Raw genomic sequence first — 19850 nt, 5'->3', positions numbered from 1 at the left:
CTAAAATGTGCATTTTTGTAGAAGTCTTGCTCCATCTCACTTTCCCTCTCTCTCTCTCTCTCTCTCTCTCTCTCTCTCTCTCTCTCTCTCTCTCTGTCTGTCTCTCTGTCTGTCTGTCTGTCTGTGTGTCTGTGTGTGTGTGTGTGCTCATGTTTGTGAATGCATGCATGCAGGGAACAGCAACAATCTGTTCAGCATAGACAGACAGACCGGGCTAGTGACAAGAGGCCTCAGGGCGCTGGACAGAGAAACCAGCAGCTCCCACATGTTGGAAGTGGAGGCCTACAACAGTGACGAGGGCAGCATGAGGAGCTCCGTGAGGGTGAGGAAGAGGAGGGTAGCTGGAGGAGGATGGGGGAAGATGCTGTAATGTGTGCACGTTTCATCCCAGTGCTCCATGCTAAATGTAGAAGTAGTTTGTCCCTTAAGTGGGACTCAGATATGTATTATTTATGTCTGTGGTCTCATTACCTAATAGATAAAATGACCAAGCCCCTTTCCCAAAGACTGTATTCCTCAAAGATAATATGTATTGTTGATGTACAGCCACAAATGTCTTCGCCTGCAGGTGATCATATATGTTGACGATGCCAATGACGAGGTGCCAGTGTTTACCCAGCAACAATACAACCGTCTGGGCCTCAGGGAGACTGCTGGCATTGGCACCTCTGTGATTGTGGTGCGTGCCACAGACCCTGACACAGGTGAGTCCAGTCTCAGATCAATCAAAAGAAGGGAGCAGGTCCCTCTGCAGGTCCCCAACACTAGTGGGTGCCATTCCAAAGGGAAATATCAAACCTCTTAACCAGAACTTTTTTGGCTGCACTGCAGTAAAGCGCAGCCCTATAAACGCAAAAGTCTGTCCCTGACTGACTGAGTGAGCGATGAAGATACACCATTGGTCAGTCAAGTGTTGGAGTTCCCCCGTTGGCCGTTGCTCTTTTAAATTAATACAGTAGGTGCGAACAGTCCTCAATTACGTCCTCAAGAAGCTTTTACAGCGAGGCACGGACAGTCCTCAATTCCGTGTAACAATTTGGCCACAATTTGGCACATTGACCATACACGGTCCAGCTATATACTAGGTTTCAGCCTAGTTTTGTTACATATAGAAAATGTACTGGCATTTAAAGCTCTACTTCTGCTTCACAGTACAGACTTCCTCTGTTGACTTCCCGTTGTGTAAAGTGTTTCTCAAACAACTTTATGACGCATCTTGTGCTGTGACATACATTTTCCACAACATGAAAGCAGGGCCCTGTTCTTCAAGTGTGGCTTAATTAATTCAGGCTAACATGCTGTTATCAGGCTAAAATAATCCTATTTATTCTCATCCAGTTAATTTGGTTCTTTGAAAGCAGTTTGATTACTGATTTGTTAATTCTGGATGAAGTTATCTGGTTTTGAAATAAGGGCAAAATGAGTAGAGAGTTGAAACCATGATCATCATTTATATGACTGGCTGTGTGCTGATCATGTGATTGCAGGTACATGAGGTAGGTGTGTTGAGAACCCTCCCAGCATGCACTGGGGCAATAGATTTATAGACATAAGTCTCATTTAAATGTGTTTCTGCATTTTTACAGGGGTCATTTGTTCTAGATTGAGCTATACAATGTTTCCACTGTTTCCACACTTTGATCACTGTCAAACATTAGATATTACGAGAGACTATGGTTAGACTACGAGTGATGTTGGCGCATGATCAGCAGCTTTAATTGAATGAACAATGTTCAGCAAAGTGAGTTATGCAGTTAATCATTTATTTTAAAGTTTTAGTGTTCAAATGACAAATTCCCATTTTAATGTCAAATTAAATGCCATATGTTCTGGTTCCAACAGTCTTTCGACAGTCAGAATCTTTTAGTTAAGTTTGTGTCTTTTTGCTCATAGTATCTCAAACTGCATTTGGTTTGGTCTTTTTTGTTTACAAACATTTCTTTTGTTTTATCATGTATAAGTATAGGTAACTCATCATTATGAAAATGTAATATAATTTGATAATTACACCAACAGACCATAGTAATTTCACAATAACCAGCATGTTTTCTTCTAAAATCATAATTATATCAACACTCTTTAATTATAAATCTAAGAAAGCAAGCCATTTGTATTTAATGCATGGGGTTCACCCTAAAACCTCTTGGTCATGATCCAGCTCACAATAAGTCAATAAGCCTGCACTTTTGCAGGTTTGGGCATAAGGACTTGTTGCTCTGACAGTTCCCGATGAATTTTAAACCAGTTTCGAAGAACCAAAAGATCCAGACTCCAGAATCCAACATTCTAATCTGGATAACTCAGTTATCCATGTTCGAAGAACAGGGCCCCTGAAACTGAAGTAAACACAACATAGCCAACAGAACAGAGCGTGGTCACAATGTTACACAGTTTTCAAGTAAATTATCCTAGTAACAATTTAAAATTCTCACAGTAGTTGAAAAAATGCAAGTTTTAAAGTTATTGTAAGTATTTCCCTACCAACCACCCCATTCTTCCTGCTCAGGTGATGGTGGAGCCGTTTCTTACGCCCTTGTATCCGGCTCAGACCGCAAGTTTGAGGTGGATGTGAGCACTGGCCTTGTAACCACTGTAGACTACCTGGACTATGAAACCAAGACCACCTATCTGATGAACGTCTCGGCCACTGACCAGGCTCCACCTTTCCACCAAGGCTTCTGCACCGTCTATGTCACGTTGCTTAATGAGTTGGATGAGGCTGTGGCCTTCTTCTCTGCCGGTTATGAGGCTTCGCTACGTGAGAACATCGCCACAGGGACAGAGGTGGTCCAGGTGAAGGCCCAGTCGGCCGACAACTTGAACCAGTTGACTTACCGCTTCGACCCTGACACGTCGCCTGCAGCTCTGGCCCTGTTCAAGATAGACAGCGTCACGGTGAGTGGGGGAGCAGTGAAGGAAAGGTCACTGATGATATGAGCACCATGTACATGCCTCTTTTTTTGTACACTTCAAAGACTACACCCATCTTATGTTAAACATGTTTCATCCATTAACCGCAGTATGATTCAATAACACCTCTTTCTCTGTGATTTAAGCTAGCACTCTAGTTGCTACATGACTGTAAGCGGATCAAAGAGCTTGTTTGCTTTGAAGTCATTTGATTCCTTTGATAGATGAGAAATGGAGATTTTTTTTAAGTTTTATGATACCTGTCAGTCTTTCTCTACCTCTGTCCTTACTCCCTGTGTGTCTCATTAGGAAGATTTCTATCTTGTATGCAATCTTTATGGAGGCGGAGATATATGCTGATGTGTGTGATGTTTCAGGGGCGTATCACAGTGACAGGCCTGCTGGACAGAGAGAGGGGGGATATGTACACCTTGACTGTTGTTGCTGATGATGGAGGACCTAAGAAGGACTCCACTGTGGTATGCTTCATTCTGAGTTGTTATTTTATCTCCCTTCTTTTCGTGTACAAAAAAATTACAGTATGTGTCGTCTATTCTGTTGTAGAAAACTTAATGGCATTCCTTTTTATTCATTGCATCTCTCATTGGAAGTGCAGAAGGTAAGACTTATTTTTTTCAGAATATAAAAGGCAACATGAACTGTATAGTTATGCAGTATCTTGTAATTTTAGGTTTATTTGATTCATCTCAAAAGGTAAGTATTTCATTGATCTGGCAAGTTATGGAGCCTTCATTTGATCTTACCTCTTGACAGGTTTCAATCACCATTCTGGATGAGAATGACAACAGTCCAGAGTTTGACATCACATCTGATACTTCAGTGAACATTGCAGAAAACACACCCATGGGGAAAAAAGTGGCAGTAGTGCTGGGAAGGGACAAAGATGCTGGATTAAACGGACTGGTGAGAAGAAAGATGGAAAAACAAGGACTCACTCAGACTGATTAAAAAAATCTTAAATCATAAAAGAACTTATGTGTGGCACTTAAACATCAATCAGTCGTTACCACAATACCTTTACAGACTTACGAGTAATTACTACAATTACAAAAGACCATCACGAAGAAGACAGGCTTTTACAACACATTTTCCCTTGTGTTCATTTGACAGGAAATCTTCTATACTGCTTTACAGCACTAAACTCACAGTTTTTGTCAAAAACACATGTATATAAATAAGCAGGTACAATGTGCCTATACAGGTTACACTGTTTTCTGTAAATTGTAAGTAGGGATACAATCGTGGGTGCAAAGAGTCCAGAAATAAATAGGTTTGTGGGTAATGTAAAAAGTTACTGATATACATATGGTGGCTGGTTTATGTACCTGTATATGCAGCCTTGTATTGTACAGTATACCACCCTGTTGAGATGCCTTACCATGCATCTGAACAGTGAACATGACATTTTGTTATGTTTCACTCATTGTGGTTTGTGTACATTTTCATATGACGTGAGTAATATGAATGTTCACTTCAGCAGATTAATAAGTCAAATGAATCTTGTCTCATCAGCTGACTCTCTCAGCATAGTGGTCCACTGAAGTTGCCAGCACCACATTTTTCCTTCTTACACCCTGCTTGTGATCATTTTTCTCTCCACCAACCCAGCCCCCTCCTATCTCTCAGTTATGATTTCTTAATTTTCTTTTTTAATCATAAATTCAGTTGCATTTCTTGCCTATTTGTTTGCTCTTAGTTCTGTTACTCCACTCTCAGTTGCTCTCCCCATTTATTCTTTAGCATGTGCTGTGATCTATTAAAGATTTAGAACCAAATACAACTATTAAACTATTTATACATTATGGGTAACTTTGTGGTTAGAGTTTCTGACTGAACCTAAGCTGTTATAATGTGACATTTTCATTCTTTCACTGTCTCTCCCCCTTTCTCTTTGTCCCATTCTGACTCATTGTTCTCTCTCTCAGGTCAATTTCACTCTGGTGGCAGGCAACATGGAGGATGTGTTCAAGATCAAGACAGTGAATCACACCCATGGGGAGGTTTATGTCAATGCACCTCTGGACAGAGAGTCAGTAGACCGCTACCTACTAAAGGTCAGGCAGCAATCCACTTGTAGTTATAGTTCTATACATCTTTCACCACATATCTATATGGCCATGTCACTCATTCATACATATTTTACACTTACAATACAACCCTGACTTGATTTCAAACCACAGCACAAAAGAAACTGATTACATGTCACACTCATCTAAAACTAAACATGCAAAAAAAACGTGCTTTCATTGCATTGCTCTGTATCTATGTATAATAAAGCTTTTTACAGTATAAAACACATATTTTACACTTACAATACAACCCTGACTCAATTTCAAACCACAGCACAAAATAAACTGATTACATGTCACACTCATCTTGTTTTTTTACACACCATAATCACGTGAGTAGTCATGTCAGTATTTTCACATAAAGGAAAGCACTCTGCATCTTGCCTCCCAACACAAAATATTGCACAGAAGTACCACAACTGAATGTTTTGGATTTATTTTTAACCAAGCACCGAAGAAGACATGCATACACCTAATCTCTTTGTCCCCTGTGTGATTTTTTGCCGTGTGGCCAAATGCATGGTCAGACTTGCATACTAGATACACCAGTGCACGTGTATGTTGTTACAGGTGCGTGCCATCGACAATGGCTCACCTCCCAGACACACAGACCACTCTCTCACCATCAACATCCTGGACGTCAATGACAATGCACCTGTTATTGAAAGCCAGAGGGGCTACAACGTCAGCATAAGCGAGGTAGGGACGCACTCGCACATCACATGGAGCATGATGTTGCTTATTCACGTGGGATTTGCCTTGAAATTTTCCTGTTTCTGTAGTTTTGTATGTATCTATTTCTTGAACTGAAGCTGAACAATGTCATAAGCACTGGTATAAGTGCTTATGACACTTATGACGCTTAAGTGATTTTCAGTTTGCACAATAATCATATTTAACTAGGCTCACAGGTTTGTGTTTATTCTATGTAGGCAATCAATAATGAAGCTTCTTTCATAATGTAAATTGTAGAATGTTGGAGGTGGTACGTCAGTCCTCCGTGTGATGGCTACCGACCAAGACATCGGTCCGAACGCCATGCTGTTTTACTACATCACTGCTGGAAACCAGGACCTGACCTTCCGCATGGACCGTGTGACTGGAGAGATGGTTACACGGCCAGCCCCTCCCGACCGAGAGCGCCAGCAGGAGTACAGACTCACTGTCACTGTGGAAGATGACGGCACGCCACCTCTGTCGGTAAGAATCAAGGAGCAGCAGCTGCAACAAGCAGGACACTGCAAAACCTATCTCAACATATCAGATAATAATGCACTGAAAAAAATATCCATTCCAAGTTGTTTTTTTTAGTCTAGTATTAAATGCCAAAACATGTTTCTTAACCACTTATGAGAGATTTGTTGTTAAATCAAGTGACATTATTATGTCAATGCTTCATATTATCATGAAAAACAATTCATCTTTAAACATTCTTCTTCGTGAAGTATAATGCAGTTACCTCTACAAAGAGGTGTAAATCTAATCTGATCTGTTCATGGTGACTTGAGCTTGGCAGAGAGGGGTCATTTGGGGGATTCAGCAACACATCTTATTACAGAGCCCTCTTTTGGTCAAACAATCATACCTGAAAGATGTGCTTATTCTGGGGATTCTGTGCATCTGTTTACTGCCTGTTTGTCTACCTGCCTTAAGCCAAGATACAGTACAAATCAGATATGATATCAGATAGTAGTAAGACCACATGTTCTATTCTATTCACATAGTCAGCGCAGTAAATGAAATACAGTGATTGGTTGATCTTTTGCATGAGCTGATCAGCTGTGAAGACGCAGGAAACGCCTTTGTTTGTAAACAGGAAAGCCACAAGTCAAATTTCCAAAAAGAGGAAGATGAGTAGTATTGCTTTAGAAATGTCTGTAACATTTAAAAGACTTTTTATAAATATGTTTATGTGCACAGACCGGAGTTTTTCTACTGTATTTGTCACATGTGCATGCATTGTCACATGAAAGTCAGTTGTTGTACTGTATGTGGCCTTTTTTTATTTTTAACTTTGCTTATAGCTAATGTAAGACTGCAGAAAAAGCACAGGGGAGAGTTAATGGCCAGCAACAGGCTTCCACTCCTCCCATCTATCTCTCTGTCTCTTCTCATAAAACAAGATACTAAGATTGTTTTATCATTTTCTCTCCTCAATGCCAGTCTCCCTCTGGTGTGCACCATCTCAGACGCACACAAGTGGAACAACCTTGTTCCATTTGTAATGGCTCCCTAGGCAGCAAGTGCAGCACGTCCTTGTGTAGTGATAGTTTTGGAGACCTGCCAATTGAAAGGAACAGTGATTTCAAACACTAGACACATGGCTTTAAGGTTTAAGAGTTCCGCTTTATTATACAAGCTACAACCAGGACAATTTAAATGCAATATACAGAACACTCATGCTTTCATTGCATTGCTCTGTATCTATGTATAATAAAGCTTTTTACAGTATAAAACACAGATGCAAAATTTTATGCAAGTATGCACACAGCCACTCAAACCAGACTACAAACTGTAACCCAAGATTTAAAAACACACACATACACAGGCACACTTGAAAACACAAATACACAAACATAACACCGTGATATGACTACTTATCAAAATATTCAAAAACATACATACATTATACCCTGTCCTACAGACTGAGATGATTTCCGATGAGCACCTGCTGTACACACTTAACTTTAATATGAAAATATGAATATGAATATTAACATTGCAAACACTTCTCATTTTCTCTCAGTCTACCTTGATAAGATTTGGTTAACATTTCAATGCCGTTCCTGCACACATGTGCTAAATATTGACTTATTAACATCCCATTGCACACATAGAAATATGAATGCACACTAATATACACATCCCAACAATTAAATCAACACACATGAAAACAAAAATAAATGAGATAATAAAGATTCACAAAAACAGAATTAAGATGACAGTGATTAAACTGTTGGCAGTTTTATGACTTTTTTTTCATTCAAGAGAAAATCAATAAAAATTCTTTATCATTAAATGACATTCATGAACAACTATTATCAAAAAGGTTTTCTTTCGAAATATTTACTGCAGTTTTCAGCACTTGTAGTAGCATTATATTTAAGGTGAAGTGCTGTGTTTCTGAGAATACAGGAAGGAAGGAGAGTATTTAGAGCTACAGAGCTGACAGTAACTGAGGTAGCAAGAGGGAAGAGAAAAGAAGCCGAGGTCAAGTGGAAATGATAGAGAAACAGTGTAATGCCATAAAAACAAATTACTGTCAACTTGTACAAGAATATTGGAACTTCTCTGATGATTGAGCCTCCTTTGGTATGAAGCTATTAGAGCACTTTATTACAATGATAGGGATGAGAGAGAGCCTTCTGTCATAAATAATGATGGAATGCCATGAAAAAGAACAGAAACAAGGCCTCTTGTAATAGAATAGAGGGGGCTTGTTGCTGTCAGTGAGGCCGCCATGTTTTTCTTATTTTTTAATGAGGAAATGCCGAATAGCACAGAAAAGGACACAAACAGCACACACTTCTGTTTAAACCCATTTTAACTTTCTGACATGCACACCATGTTACCATGGTATACATATCATGTGCTGACATGTACACCATGTTACCATGATTACCAAATGGTCTTGTGTAACTTTATGGGAGATTGCTTCTTTGACAGTTCCAATAAACAGAAAATGGATTGTCAATTTAATAGTTACGTTTTTGCCATTGTCATACATTTACTATCACATGATCCCTCGGTTGGTCTGCTTTGCGTTTACACCAAACCGCGCATTAGACTGAACTGAACAGAAACCAGGCGGTGTAAGTGCAGTTCTTTGGTCCACACCAGGGTTTGAATTACAGAGTGCACACCAGCCTAAATGAACTAAACCAAACAAGTAAATGCACCATATTTGAACAAGTTGGGTGTGAAAGCAACCTTAGAGTTTTATCACTCTGAACACACCGCCCTTGCTCATAGCAGGACCCCCACCCTCAACATCCTGGGTTCTTCTCAAGCAGCAGGCACCTGTTGGTCCATGAGCCATTGTCACAGTTTCGATGTAACGCAACACACAAACCCAGACCCCGTGCTTATAGGCGGCCTCCAGCTGTTGTGACAGGTGGAAATAGTTTTTTAATAAAAAAAAACGCAGTCCATTCCCTCTTGCAGTCTAGACAATCTCAGCCAAGGTTATTGTGAGACAGCTCATAAGGGCAACATCGCTCTGGAGGCAGAGAGAAGAGGAAGAGAGTTGCAGGCCTGTTTCCAGATCAGCAGTTAAAGCGATGAATGAGGTTTCAACCTCCTTTAAACCTGGAGGAAGTCTGGAGACTCAAAGATGGTGTCTGGAATAGAGAATTGTGCAGGTCAGTGTGAGCATAGAAATGATAGCAACCACACGTATCAACCGGCACAAATGCACATTTCATGTCTGTATTGTGACATGTGTGTGGAAATTTAGATATGACTGAGTTTTCCCATTCAAAATTGCACTTCCTGCCCAAAATGTGGACAGATCTTGTCAAAAGACACACAACAGCTTTTCTTTTTCCAAACCTCCTACTCTATAGTATAGTACAAGTACACAGAGAGACTGAAAGATTTCTCAGAATATGATGTGTTTTGCTGGAAACCCATTAAAAAAGGGAACAAAGAGGCTTAAATCTGAGTTGCGACACGTTTAAGATAAGAGGGAACTGCTGCTGGTTAAATTCCGCTCAGCTAGAGGTCAGCGGCCAAAAAAGATGACGAGGAAACTGAAATGTGGCCTTAATCCACGTAACACGAAACCTCAGACAAAAAAACAGGCTGTGTATGCTGCATAACTTGTAGACCACTAAAGGAAATGAGCTCTGGCAGGAAAAATTTTGAAAAATGTAAAACGATATCACTTTTTTCTTTTCCTAGGATTTTTGATTGTTTTATCAATATTTGAGGTTCTCTCTAGAGGAGAAACATAGCTGTAATCTGAGATGCAATCAAGCAGCGGAAGTTTCCATCAGTCACTCATTGTAAACCGAGATTTTCCTACTAGTGACATTACCCATTACCAGAATTCTATTTGAGCACATACGGAAAAACTATTTTATCTTGTGTTCATGCTTGGCAGTTCTCACATAACTCCTGTATGTGTTTCTGAGACTTCAACATGTTCGCACTCTAAACTGTTCAAGGTCATAGACATGTGATGGTTTACGGAGGACTTTCAGTAAGTCTGGTTCTGTCCTTTCCATCCATCCTTTTACCATCATAGACCGTGCTGCCAGGAAACACTGCAATCCACCTTAGTATGCCTGGAATGTCTGCGCAGGTGCCTCGGGAATCGGTAGAAAAACACTCAGGATTGAACCCCTTCTCCGTAACTAATGTTTCAGTATTATTTCAAGTTGAGTTGGAGAGAACGGCTGAAGGGGCCATTAGTGTTAAATGAGGTACTGATGGGTAGAGAATGACTTGCGAGGGAGGCAAGAGAAGAATTCAGATGATGACAGCATAAGGAGTGGTTTCAGTCGTGTGGGGGAGAGAAATTAAACTCCCTGCACAGAATATTTTTTCTTAGTCACATCAGACTCAACCCAGCTGTTTTGAGTGTGAGCATGCAATTTTGCACAATAATGTGAGCATCTTTCCGCCAACACGTCCACCACATGCAGGATGTTTAAGCTGGCGCACAGAAAGCCATGGTTGTTCTTTGATTGCATCAGTCTTTTACGATACTGACTGCCCATTTTGAAATAGGTATTTCAAGAAGTATACCCTTGTGCAATACAGTTACGTGCTTAGGTACTTTTGTACATCCTTTGAGAATCAAGCGTGAATGTGAAGGGAGTCAGGTGTATGCATTCAGAATGTAGTTAATAAGGCATGGCCTACCAATGGATATAGTGCACATTCACTCCTAAACTGAAAGGCACCCACTTAGCCATGTTCATGTAAATTAACTCCCCTGAGAGTGAGATAATACTCATACCCAGCTTTCATTGTTTTACGGTGCAGTTCAGAGAGAGGTTTGAGCCAGGCTAAGAGGCAAAAGCTGAACAAAATGGAGAATGGGTTAGATAAGTGTACAGGTATGTACAAGCTTGTGCTGAGTTATTTAGTGTTTTTCATCTTGTTTAATAAGCATCTTTAATCAGTAGGTGGCTATTGTGTCCTATCTTACTGTATGTCCCTTGTATCAATTTCTTTGTCTTGGCCTGAATATTCTGTGCCCTGTAGTGGGGATTGCTGTTGTGTTGTCAGGATGTATACTTTTGTGTGTGTCCTACCTTCAATTGGGAAAAACACGTCCCCATGTGCAGGAGGTGAAAGGGGGGTTCCTGGCTCAGACAACAGGTGGCGTCCTGTCTCTGAGGATTGCCTCGTCATGATCTGAGACACGGTACGGGTCTTAATCTGTGGTGATCCCCTAAGAAACACAGGGTTCTCATGGCCATGAGCCTCACTGAACACACACACACACACATACACACAAGAAAGAGAAGTATCCTGATGAATAAGACATTGCCGATATGACCCAATAAACAGTTTCAACACTCATCTGTTGCTCAAGATAAAAGCTTTATGTCTGTCACTTTTGTATTCTAGCAGTAATAAATAGATTCCAGGCACACACAACATATAATATACAGTGTAAAGAAAAGTAAAGACTACCAATGTTCTTTTTGTTGTACAGTAATTAATGTTATGTCTCCAAATGAATGTAGTAATGATTCATTTATGTTTTAAAGCAATATGTAGATCTATAGCAAACAAAAGTTCAGAGGAATTATCCACACAGTTGTAACATGTTTTGGTCTAATCAGGTTGTTTGGCTGAAACTACCTATTGTGTAAGAAATGTTGGTGGTCTCTACATAGTAGAATATGCATGTTCACAGTATTATTATTCTAAAGAGCAGCTGTGTTTTGAAGCTGGTCTATGAAACCAGCTGCCTGACAGACTGTGGGAAAACTTACCTGTCCATCCTCACCAGCTCTTGGGCACCTGTGAGAGAGGAAACAGGAAATGGGCCATTGTGAATGAATTGAAACAGAATGGAACACTAGAGATGGAGTGTGAATGTGCTTCCTACTGTGTGAAATACAGTTAATCCACCTCACTGACAGGATATACGTGTCAGACAAAACACTATGGGGAACCCAGTGTGAGAGATTTATATTTGACCCATAGCATGGACATGGAAGTGTGTGCCTGTGTGTGTGTGTGTGTGTGTGTGTGCATGTGCTTGTTTGTGCATGTCAGTAATACGTACGTCTGCTCGACTCGCCGTTGTGCCTCTGTTTGTACACCAGCATCAGAATAAGAGGCAGAGTAAGCAGAGCCAAGATGCAAGCTGATATAGCCAGGGCCACTGGTACAGAGCCTGGGGAAGCAACAGAGAGACTGTGAGTTAACAGAATAACTGGCCAGTCATCCATTGGCTATGAAGACTTGAATAAGGTGATATACCTCCAGGTGGCGTTGGATCCCAGACAGTGCAATCTTGAGATCCATTTCTCCCTGGAAAGAGAGAAGAAATACATTGTTTCCCACATACAGTATATCACAGTGTAGCATTGGTTTGGGTCTCTGCCTGTTAAATGCAACAGTTACCATTCACCTCAGCACATGACATTCATGCACAATGTCGTAGACCACAACGAGCACTCATAGACCACATTACATTGAATCTGGGAAACTAACACAACAACCTTGTCCTACTTAGCAACTTTGCAAAAGACACTATGACTGATCTAAGTTAACTTCTTCCCCTGCCAGTTTACCATATACTAACATCATATACATTCACACCCATACATTTGATGTCCTTCCTTACGTGGTGTAACGTGGAGAATAACGTGGCTGTGGGTTCTCTGCACTGGAGAAACGTGTTTATGTTCCACCTCTAATTCTAGGACGACACAGCAGTAGCGACCCTGGTCAGCGTGGGTTACATTCTGTAGAATCACCCAGAAGTTATACTCTGCAGATCCAAAATGCAACCCTGGCGGCAAGCTGTGGTTGCCATGGGAATGGCTACCAAGGATAATATGGCGTGGGCCCTCCCGTCCCTTACAGTGCTGGTCACTGTGCGGCGTGAAAAGCCAGCTGCGCTTCAAGACATCAGTGGGATGCAAGACTGCACCTCTCTGGCCGCACACCAGTTTGACAGTTGCACCCTCAGGACAGGTGTAGTGCAGGTGGGGGGGCGTAACACTCAGTGTGGAGGGGGCGTGGGACATCTCGCCTTTAGCTAGAGAGAAAAGACAAGTATGGAAGAATGTAGGTAACACATATAACCGTTTTTATCAACTTTTGTAAATCAGTTAACCTGAGAGATGAATGCAGTAGAAATTACAGGACGTGCCTGAGAAGCCCAGGGAACACAAATTATATATATATATATATAATAGATGACAAAAAAAAACAGAGGAAAGAGGGGAGTAAATTTCATAAAAAATATTAAAGTCAGATGTCACAAGTTTGATGGCGATGGCAGCTTGTTTTTCCAAGGTACAAAATCCAGGAACATGAAACACATGAATCACTACATCTAACCAGAACAAATCAAAATTAGAAGAGTAAAATATAAAAGCCAACATCAACATTTTAATAGTAATATAGATAATTTATGCTAATGAAGGTACATCACGATGTTCCTTGCAAAATACCAGCTTTCTTTCATTTGCTTGGATATAGCAGAGTAAATTTTCCGAAAGGTATAGATAGCCCTGATATCATAACATAATATATTCAAACAGGAAATTGCTTGGTAAATCACAGTTCTATTCAAATTATTCCATAACTAAAGTTGAGTGGGATGAAGTTTCTGCCTGGAACCACCAGTCATAACACAAACAACCACAGCGCAAAAACCAATTATAGCAACTACCAATCTCAACATGGATTTAAAGCCAAAGTCCAACAGTTTTCCATGCACTATTTCTGCACACTACAAGCTTCCTGTTTTGTGTGCATTTTGGGTTAGCACAGTTTGTTCCCTGTTCTGTGTATTCGTACTGTGGGTAGAGATAGTACATAGTCTGCTGGCTAAAATAAATATACTAACCTCCTGTGGGAGTTAAATTGCCTGTTCCTCTCAGACAGCTACAGTGAGCAATACAAGCCAATATATACAGGATCTTATGTGATATCTTTTTTGCCATCAAACTAAGGAAAGTGTAGAAATCTGACTGATGTTCTGGTCAATTTTTGCATTATACACAGACTATTACTGTGTGGTATCATTACCTAGTGATTTGCCGAAAAAATAGCCCTTTCTTTCTCAGTAGAGTGTACACTGACAGATTCTTAGCACATACCTTTTATGTGCATTCAGGAAACCAAATAGACAGCTGTGAGATGTTTCTTTACATATTGCATGAACTGTTCTCCCTCTCACATACTAGTCTCAACCACATCCTGTTCTGACTTTTGTAGCGCAGCAGTGAAATGCACGGATATACTCTAATGTCTACTCTGAATGATTATTTCATTGCAATAACAAAACAAAACACTTTCCTCAGGCTAAGCAGTCTGAAACCACTCTCTAAACCTTACCAAAAAAACAAAACAATGCAGACACATCATAATATATACAAAGACAAACACTCACTACACAGCCATAGTGCAGCATCAACACACATAATGAATGACTCCCACATATCCAGCATGTAAAACAACAGAACAACTCTGTCTCTCTCTGGCTTTCTCTGCTTAAATAGGTTATTACCATCCTTTGTCTGTGACAGATTGTGGTGTGGTTTAGCATCCAGGAACGCTCAGCGCTGCAAAGAAGACAGGAAGGATGCATGTGAGTGTGTGTGTGTGTGTACATGGCAATTACACTTACGTGTGGGGGTGGACCTTTGCAAAAGGGAAGCATACATGCAAGTGTGTATTATTGCAGTGGCACCATGGATCAGAGATTGTGTGTGTGTGTGTGTGTGTGTGTGTGTGTGTGTGTGTGTGTGTGTGTGTGTGTGTTAGGGGGGTGACTGGTCGGTGCCAGGATTTGAGGAGTGGACTTCCTTCCTGACATGTACTGGCACGCGCCCACTCCTCCCACTCCTCCTCCTGTCTGACTCCTTTCTGCTTAAAACTGAATTTAAAGGGCTAAAGCTGCTGCTGCACAGCTCTTTATGGGCTGAAAATGTCAAGCAGGTTGCAACTCTACCCACACCTCAATCAGTAATGATGTCACTGCAGGTGTTCTCCATCTGCCGTCAAAGACAAAACACATGCAGTTACATCACAGATTGGACTGCAACATGCTTGAAAGTGTAAAACCATAGAGAGCAGCGGAGCAGCAGCTTTGTGTGATTCACTGTGGATTTAATCATGAAACAACTATTGGCTGTTTTTGTGCACTACTGCTATTTTCCTGAGGGGGCAGCAGGTGCAACATGCAAGAGCCTTTTGGGTCAGCCAGGACAAAAATGAGGAAGCACATAAATTGTTTTGGTATAAATGTCAATTCCGGCTTTAAGTGGTTGGTTTACACTCTGCTGGATAGGAAATACAGTAGCTGACCAGCCAACAACCTTTGCTTTTTGATTAGCTGTGCATTCAGTATGTGTGAGGTTCGTGCCATGTTCCTGAGTGTGCGACTGAACTCTGCACTAGCCATTGTGTGCTAGGAAAAGCAATAGGAAGACCAGGGAGGGTGATTAAAGTGAAACTGTTGCCCCCACGGCTGTTCCTGCCTGCGAAGTGGGACAATAGAAGGGGAAGTCCTTCTCCTCTCCTGTTTCACACCCGCCATGCCTTCGTCCCTGCCCTTCTTTTTGACAACTCTGCCCTGGTTTCTCTAGCCCTATTTACACTAGTGGAGATGGATTTCTGGCAAAGGAGTGAGAGTTTCTGTTGTAAAATGTGTTTAATATACAATTAATTCTTAAGTAACGTTTGCCTGATTGAGAGCTAAAACATGATTAATACAAGGTTGCCAGCTAGGAAACACAATTATACACATCAAATATATATTCAGGTATGTCTTACTTACAAGACCAGACCTTTCTAAAATGGTGTCAGCACTATCTGAGCTGTCTTGATGCGGTTGCAACCAGGTAAAAACAGACGGCAAGCTTTGCCCCGTGTCTGGATCAGACAGGATTTCTTTCACTTGTATACACCAGACATCTGTGTTTTGGCTCCATTATATATCTAAGTTTCCTTCTCTGATCTCTGTTCTCAGGATCCTGATAGCCCCTCAGGGCCCTGAAACAGGCCCTCCTTTGTTTTAAGCCTGAATGCCACCTGTTTAGGACATGTTGCCTCTGACAGGTTTCTTGCATTCAGACATGCAGCATAGCCTGTGTGAATTAATTAAACACATTATCTGCTTAAATTACCACAAGTTTCACTATTTGAACTACTTTTCTGCAAGAGTATATTTTATTAATCTGAAAGAGGTGCTAATACAACACAAGCTACTGAACATACCCTACTGGTATATCTGGTATTCCCCCCAACCCCCCCGAACACACACCACAAACTCCACCCTTTTTCACACCTACTCTAACGGTAATGATTATCTAACCCATTACAGGGTGTTAATGAAACCAACAGGAGAATCCCATATTAACCCCTCCACACACACACACAAACACACACACACAGAAAGTGAGAGAGTTTCAGTTGAAGCTTCTAGCATAACAAACAGATTAATTGAGGATATGCAACATCAAGTGTTAAAATGTAGCACTTGAGGCCCCAACTACTCATTAAAGGAAGTGGTTATAGGTCAGTGATGCAGGTCATCATGCTCAGGGATCTATGACATAGTCATTTGCTGTGTCTATTGGTACTTTGTAAGCCAATTTGCAATAAACTTGTTTGTATAAGTGCTATTTAAATGCTGTGCACCCTAGTCAGTCACAGTCTCAACCTTTCGCTTCTTCTTCCTCTAAATGTACTTCACACATTTAGCTAACTAAAGGATTGTGTAATGACAGCTTAGTAAACATATTTACAACATAATTTCTTCTGCAATTTCATTTTGAAAGTGTAAACGGGCCTTTCTGTACTTTTGAAATCGTAAACATGCAATTATTACATAATTTCAACAAAGTGATTTAATTATTATCAACTAGTTTGCCTGCTTTCTCTCTCTTGTTGGGTTTGCACTTTAAGGTGCTTTTCATACTATGACTATATTGTTATACTGTTTCTATTGTAGTTAAATATCTTAGATCTTTACCAACCAAAGCACATTTGCTGTTTTTGTTGCTGTGACTAGAAGCAGTGTCAAGGCTCTATCTGTGATGGTCAATGCTGTATCCTTGAACTGTTCAGAGAATCACCAGTGTGGGAGACACATCCTTACTAGAAGTATGAAGGTCACTGGTGTTTGGGGATTTTTTACTTGTCATACTCGCCGCTTATTAAACATCAGACACCGAGATTTCAGCTACAAATGCTTGGCATACCTTTTAAAAAGGTGACGACCAGAAAAATCACACAAGAACAGGGGAGCTCCCCCTCCTCCATTGTGTTCTTATAACTCGTGCACTCGCAGTATGTGCCCACACAAATGCTGCACATCAGCACACTCACTGACCGCATCTCCCTGGTCAGGCCTGTTCTTGTCGATGAGATTGACCCAGAAAACCTTTTTTTATTTATCATTGCATCCTAATAATGATTTATTAATTTAGGACAGGGGATCAATGCACGACACAAGCACTGTCACAACAGGAGGAGAAAGCAGTGGAGACAGAGGAAGACTGAGTGCTCACATCCTGTAGAGTTTATTGACCATTGGGAGCTAAATGCGTATCTGCAGAGGAAAGGAGGCACTGATTATTGCTCTGTTTATCTCAAGTCATGTTTTGTGGAGGAGAAACCCATTATTGGCAGTGGCATAAACAGCTGTTTTCATCATGAGCTGAAAGGAAGGAAACTTCCAAACAAAGAAGACATAACAGTGCTGAAGGGAGGGCACTGTGGAGTCCTAAAGTTAGACTAGGCCTGCAGAAATAAATGACAAAATATACTTTACATTAGTTTTCTTTAAATGGATACCTTATTATCTACAAACATTTGAAATAAAACAAACATATACATGTATGAACTAAACGCGTTCTGAACAATAAGATCTCTGTCCAGGATGGGCCAGCCTTAAAAGTTAAGTAAACTTGTTGCCTTTTATCGTGTGAGCTTATCTAAATAGACCAAATCCGAAAGCCGAAAACTGATAACCTCTGCAAGGTTTCAGTGGCGTTTGAAGTGAAGCAGCCTGCGCCCCGGAGGCAACAGCTGCTTCTCCTGTCTCCTCCAGCATCAGTTGCCTAAACTTCAAGCAATGCCAAAGTCCTCGGGGGGAAACCCCACGAAAACGGAATTTCTGTGAAAATGTAGCAATAACTGATTTGATTACTGGACTTGACCCTAACTCATCCTGCGCAGGCCTACACAGCTTAGGAACGTTTTCCTAATGTCATTTTATGTTGTGTACATTTCTGGCCGTTTTAAGGCTCAGCGGCCGCTGTTCAATGTGCGGCTATGTTATAAAGGGCGAGTATAAAGTGGATTTACTCTCCACTACGTTCCAGGGGAGGGGCTTTAAAACAGCTGTACTCCAGATGTTCTGTCTCAAAACAACAACAGCAACAAACGAAGTCTGAAAGGCTTTAAACTGTGTTATATACACGCTGTCAATAAAATCACGGACACATCTGGAGTTGTTTCTGAAAAGATACACTACGAGTATCTGTACGCAAACGTTAGAATATCATAGAGGGTTTGCGTCAGCGTCATCATCCACATAGACGCACTTTTGTGGGCTATTGTTAAACAGCTTTAGGCTGCCTGAGTTTGGGAAAAAAATGCAGAAGTTGCTGGGCTGTACAATAGTTATATAGGCTCTATGCCATATAAACTTGACAGCAGTGTAACCTTTAGTCACTTGCTTGCTACTTTTGCTTTTATCCGTCCAAACGTGTATGTCAATTTAATTTTCTAAAGCTATTGTTCCTCATCAGTGAATTCAAGCAATTGATTTGTCACTAGAAGAAAAGCGTCTACAAGTTCACACACGCTCGGACGAGCCAGTTAAACAACAGGTCTGAGGAGGATGCATGTTTGTCGTGCTTACCTCCAGCCATGTAAACCAGAACAGAGCAAAACCAAAGTATTGGCTTCTTTCTCCAAAGTGATGTCCGACAGGGTAATCCCCACTCCATGGCTGTGTGGATGTTGAGCAAAAAAGGGAGCCGAGCAGTGTTTGAGTCAGAATGTCATCAACTTACTCTACAAGCAAACTTTTTTTTTCCCTTCACCCCTAAACTAATTCTCTCAACTTTATACCGACACACAGTGAGGTGGTCGACAGTCCCTTGTCACTCTGTCTCTAACTTGACTTGATCCTTGTGAACTTTGCAGCGCAAAAGCAACGTGATACAAGGAAGCGAAACGCTCCTCCCCCTACTGTCACTCACTCTCTCGCTCTCTCTGCCCCGCCCCCACGAGTGGAAAAGTCATGAAGTGTCAGTCAGCACGCGCACACACAAACACACACACACACTTTCATAAAATATTGCCTGCATATAATCTGTTATAAACTTGACACAAATGTTAAAGTTACTCCAGTAATTTAGTATTGTACTTCCATAAAGATGGGGGTACATGCGAGAGAGAGATTGTTAAAAGGATGGTCCAAATCTGGTAAATTTCTTATTTTAATTTTTCAAACACAAGCTGAGATAACCTTGATGACATCACAAGGGGTATTTCACAGGCTGAGTAGTCCCCACGACTACTAAACTGATCTTCATGTGCACAATCAGTGCACTTTACTGTGTGGTTTGGCTAGTACAGCAAAGTCAGTATGGTTACAGTTTATTAATATAACAATGAACATAGCATATTTTA

At 40.9% G+C, this 19850-nt stretch overlaps 2 protein-coding genes across 7 annotated transcripts in view; one reads left to right on the top strand and one right to left on the bottom strand.

The window, feature by feature from the left end:
- cdh23 (cadherin-related 23) overlaps positions 1 to 19850 on the top strand; it is a 165983-nt gene that overhangs the window by 125156 nt on the left and 20977 nt on the right. For 3 of the 5 annotated variants that reach the window (XM_044215509.1, XM_044215508.1, XM_044215510.1), the window contains 9 exons: positions 174 to 322; positions 569 to 704; positions 2507 to 2895; positions 3288 to 3389; positions 3527 to 3529; positions 3685 to 3834; positions 4857 to 4985; positions 5571 to 5699; positions 5973 to 6200. In XM_044215509.1, coding sequence (XP_044071444.1) covers positions 174 to 322; positions 569 to 704; positions 2507 to 2895; positions 3288 to 3389; positions 3527 to 3529; positions 3685 to 3834; positions 4857 to 4985; positions 5571 to 5699; positions 5973 to 6200 — 1415 coding nt within the window. Of the gene's footprint in view, positions 1 to 173; positions 323 to 568; positions 705 to 2506; positions 2896 to 3287; positions 3390 to 3474; positions 3530 to 3684; positions 3835 to 4856; positions 4986 to 5570; positions 5700 to 5972; positions 6201 to 7163; positions 7901 to 19850 lie in introns of those variants that run through there. The other 2 variants (XM_044215512.1, XM_044215513.1) reach the window with 2 other exon arrangements.
- On the bottom strand, positions 7326 to 19406 carry vsir (V-set immunoregulatory receptor). Of its 2 annotated transcripts, none has more exons than XM_044215520.1 (7): positions 19075 to 19406; positions 12814 to 13230; positions 12447 to 12497; positions 12250 to 12360; positions 11954 to 11981; positions 11264 to 11439; positions 7326 to 9340 (listed from the first exon to the last, which is right to left on the bottom strand). In XM_044215520.1, the coding sequence occupies exons 1-7, from the start codon at positions 19160 to 19162 to the stop codon at positions 9303 to 9305; spliced, it is 909 nt and encodes a 302-aa protein (XP_044071455.1). In that variant the 5' UTR covers positions 19163 to 19406; the 3' UTR covers positions 7326 to 9302. The 2 variants fall into 2 exon arrangements, with proteins under 2 accessions (XP_044071455.1, XP_044071456.1); XM_044215521.1 differs by lacking the exon at positions 19075 to 19406 and adding an exon at positions 14710 to 14834.

The sequence above is a fragment of the Siniperca chuatsi genome, linkage group LG11 (genome assembly GCF_020085105.1).
Source record: "Siniperca chuatsi isolate FFG_IHB_CAS linkage group LG11, ASM2008510v1, whole genome shotgun sequence".
Classification (NCBI taxonomy): domain Eukaryota; kingdom Metazoa; phylum Chordata; class Actinopteri; order Centrarchiformes; family Sinipercidae; genus Siniperca; species Siniperca chuatsi.
This window is presented reverse-complemented; position numbering and strand designations above follow the sequence as displayed.

Bases quoted from the DNA above. Each gene is read 5' to 3' on its own strand.
- vsir (XM_044215520.1), bottom strand. From the start codon at position 19,162: ATGGAGTGGGGATTACCCTGTCGGACATCACTTTGGAGAAAGAAGCCA. The intron at 13,231-19,074 runs GTAAGCACGACA...TTTTCTCTCTAG, and splicing joins TCTGGTTTACATGGCTGGAG to CTAAAGGCGAGATGTCCCAC. The intron at 11,440-11,953 runs GTAAGTTTTCCC...GTGTGTGTTCAG, and splicing joins GAGCTGGTGAGGATGGACAG to TGAGGCTCATGGCCATGAGA.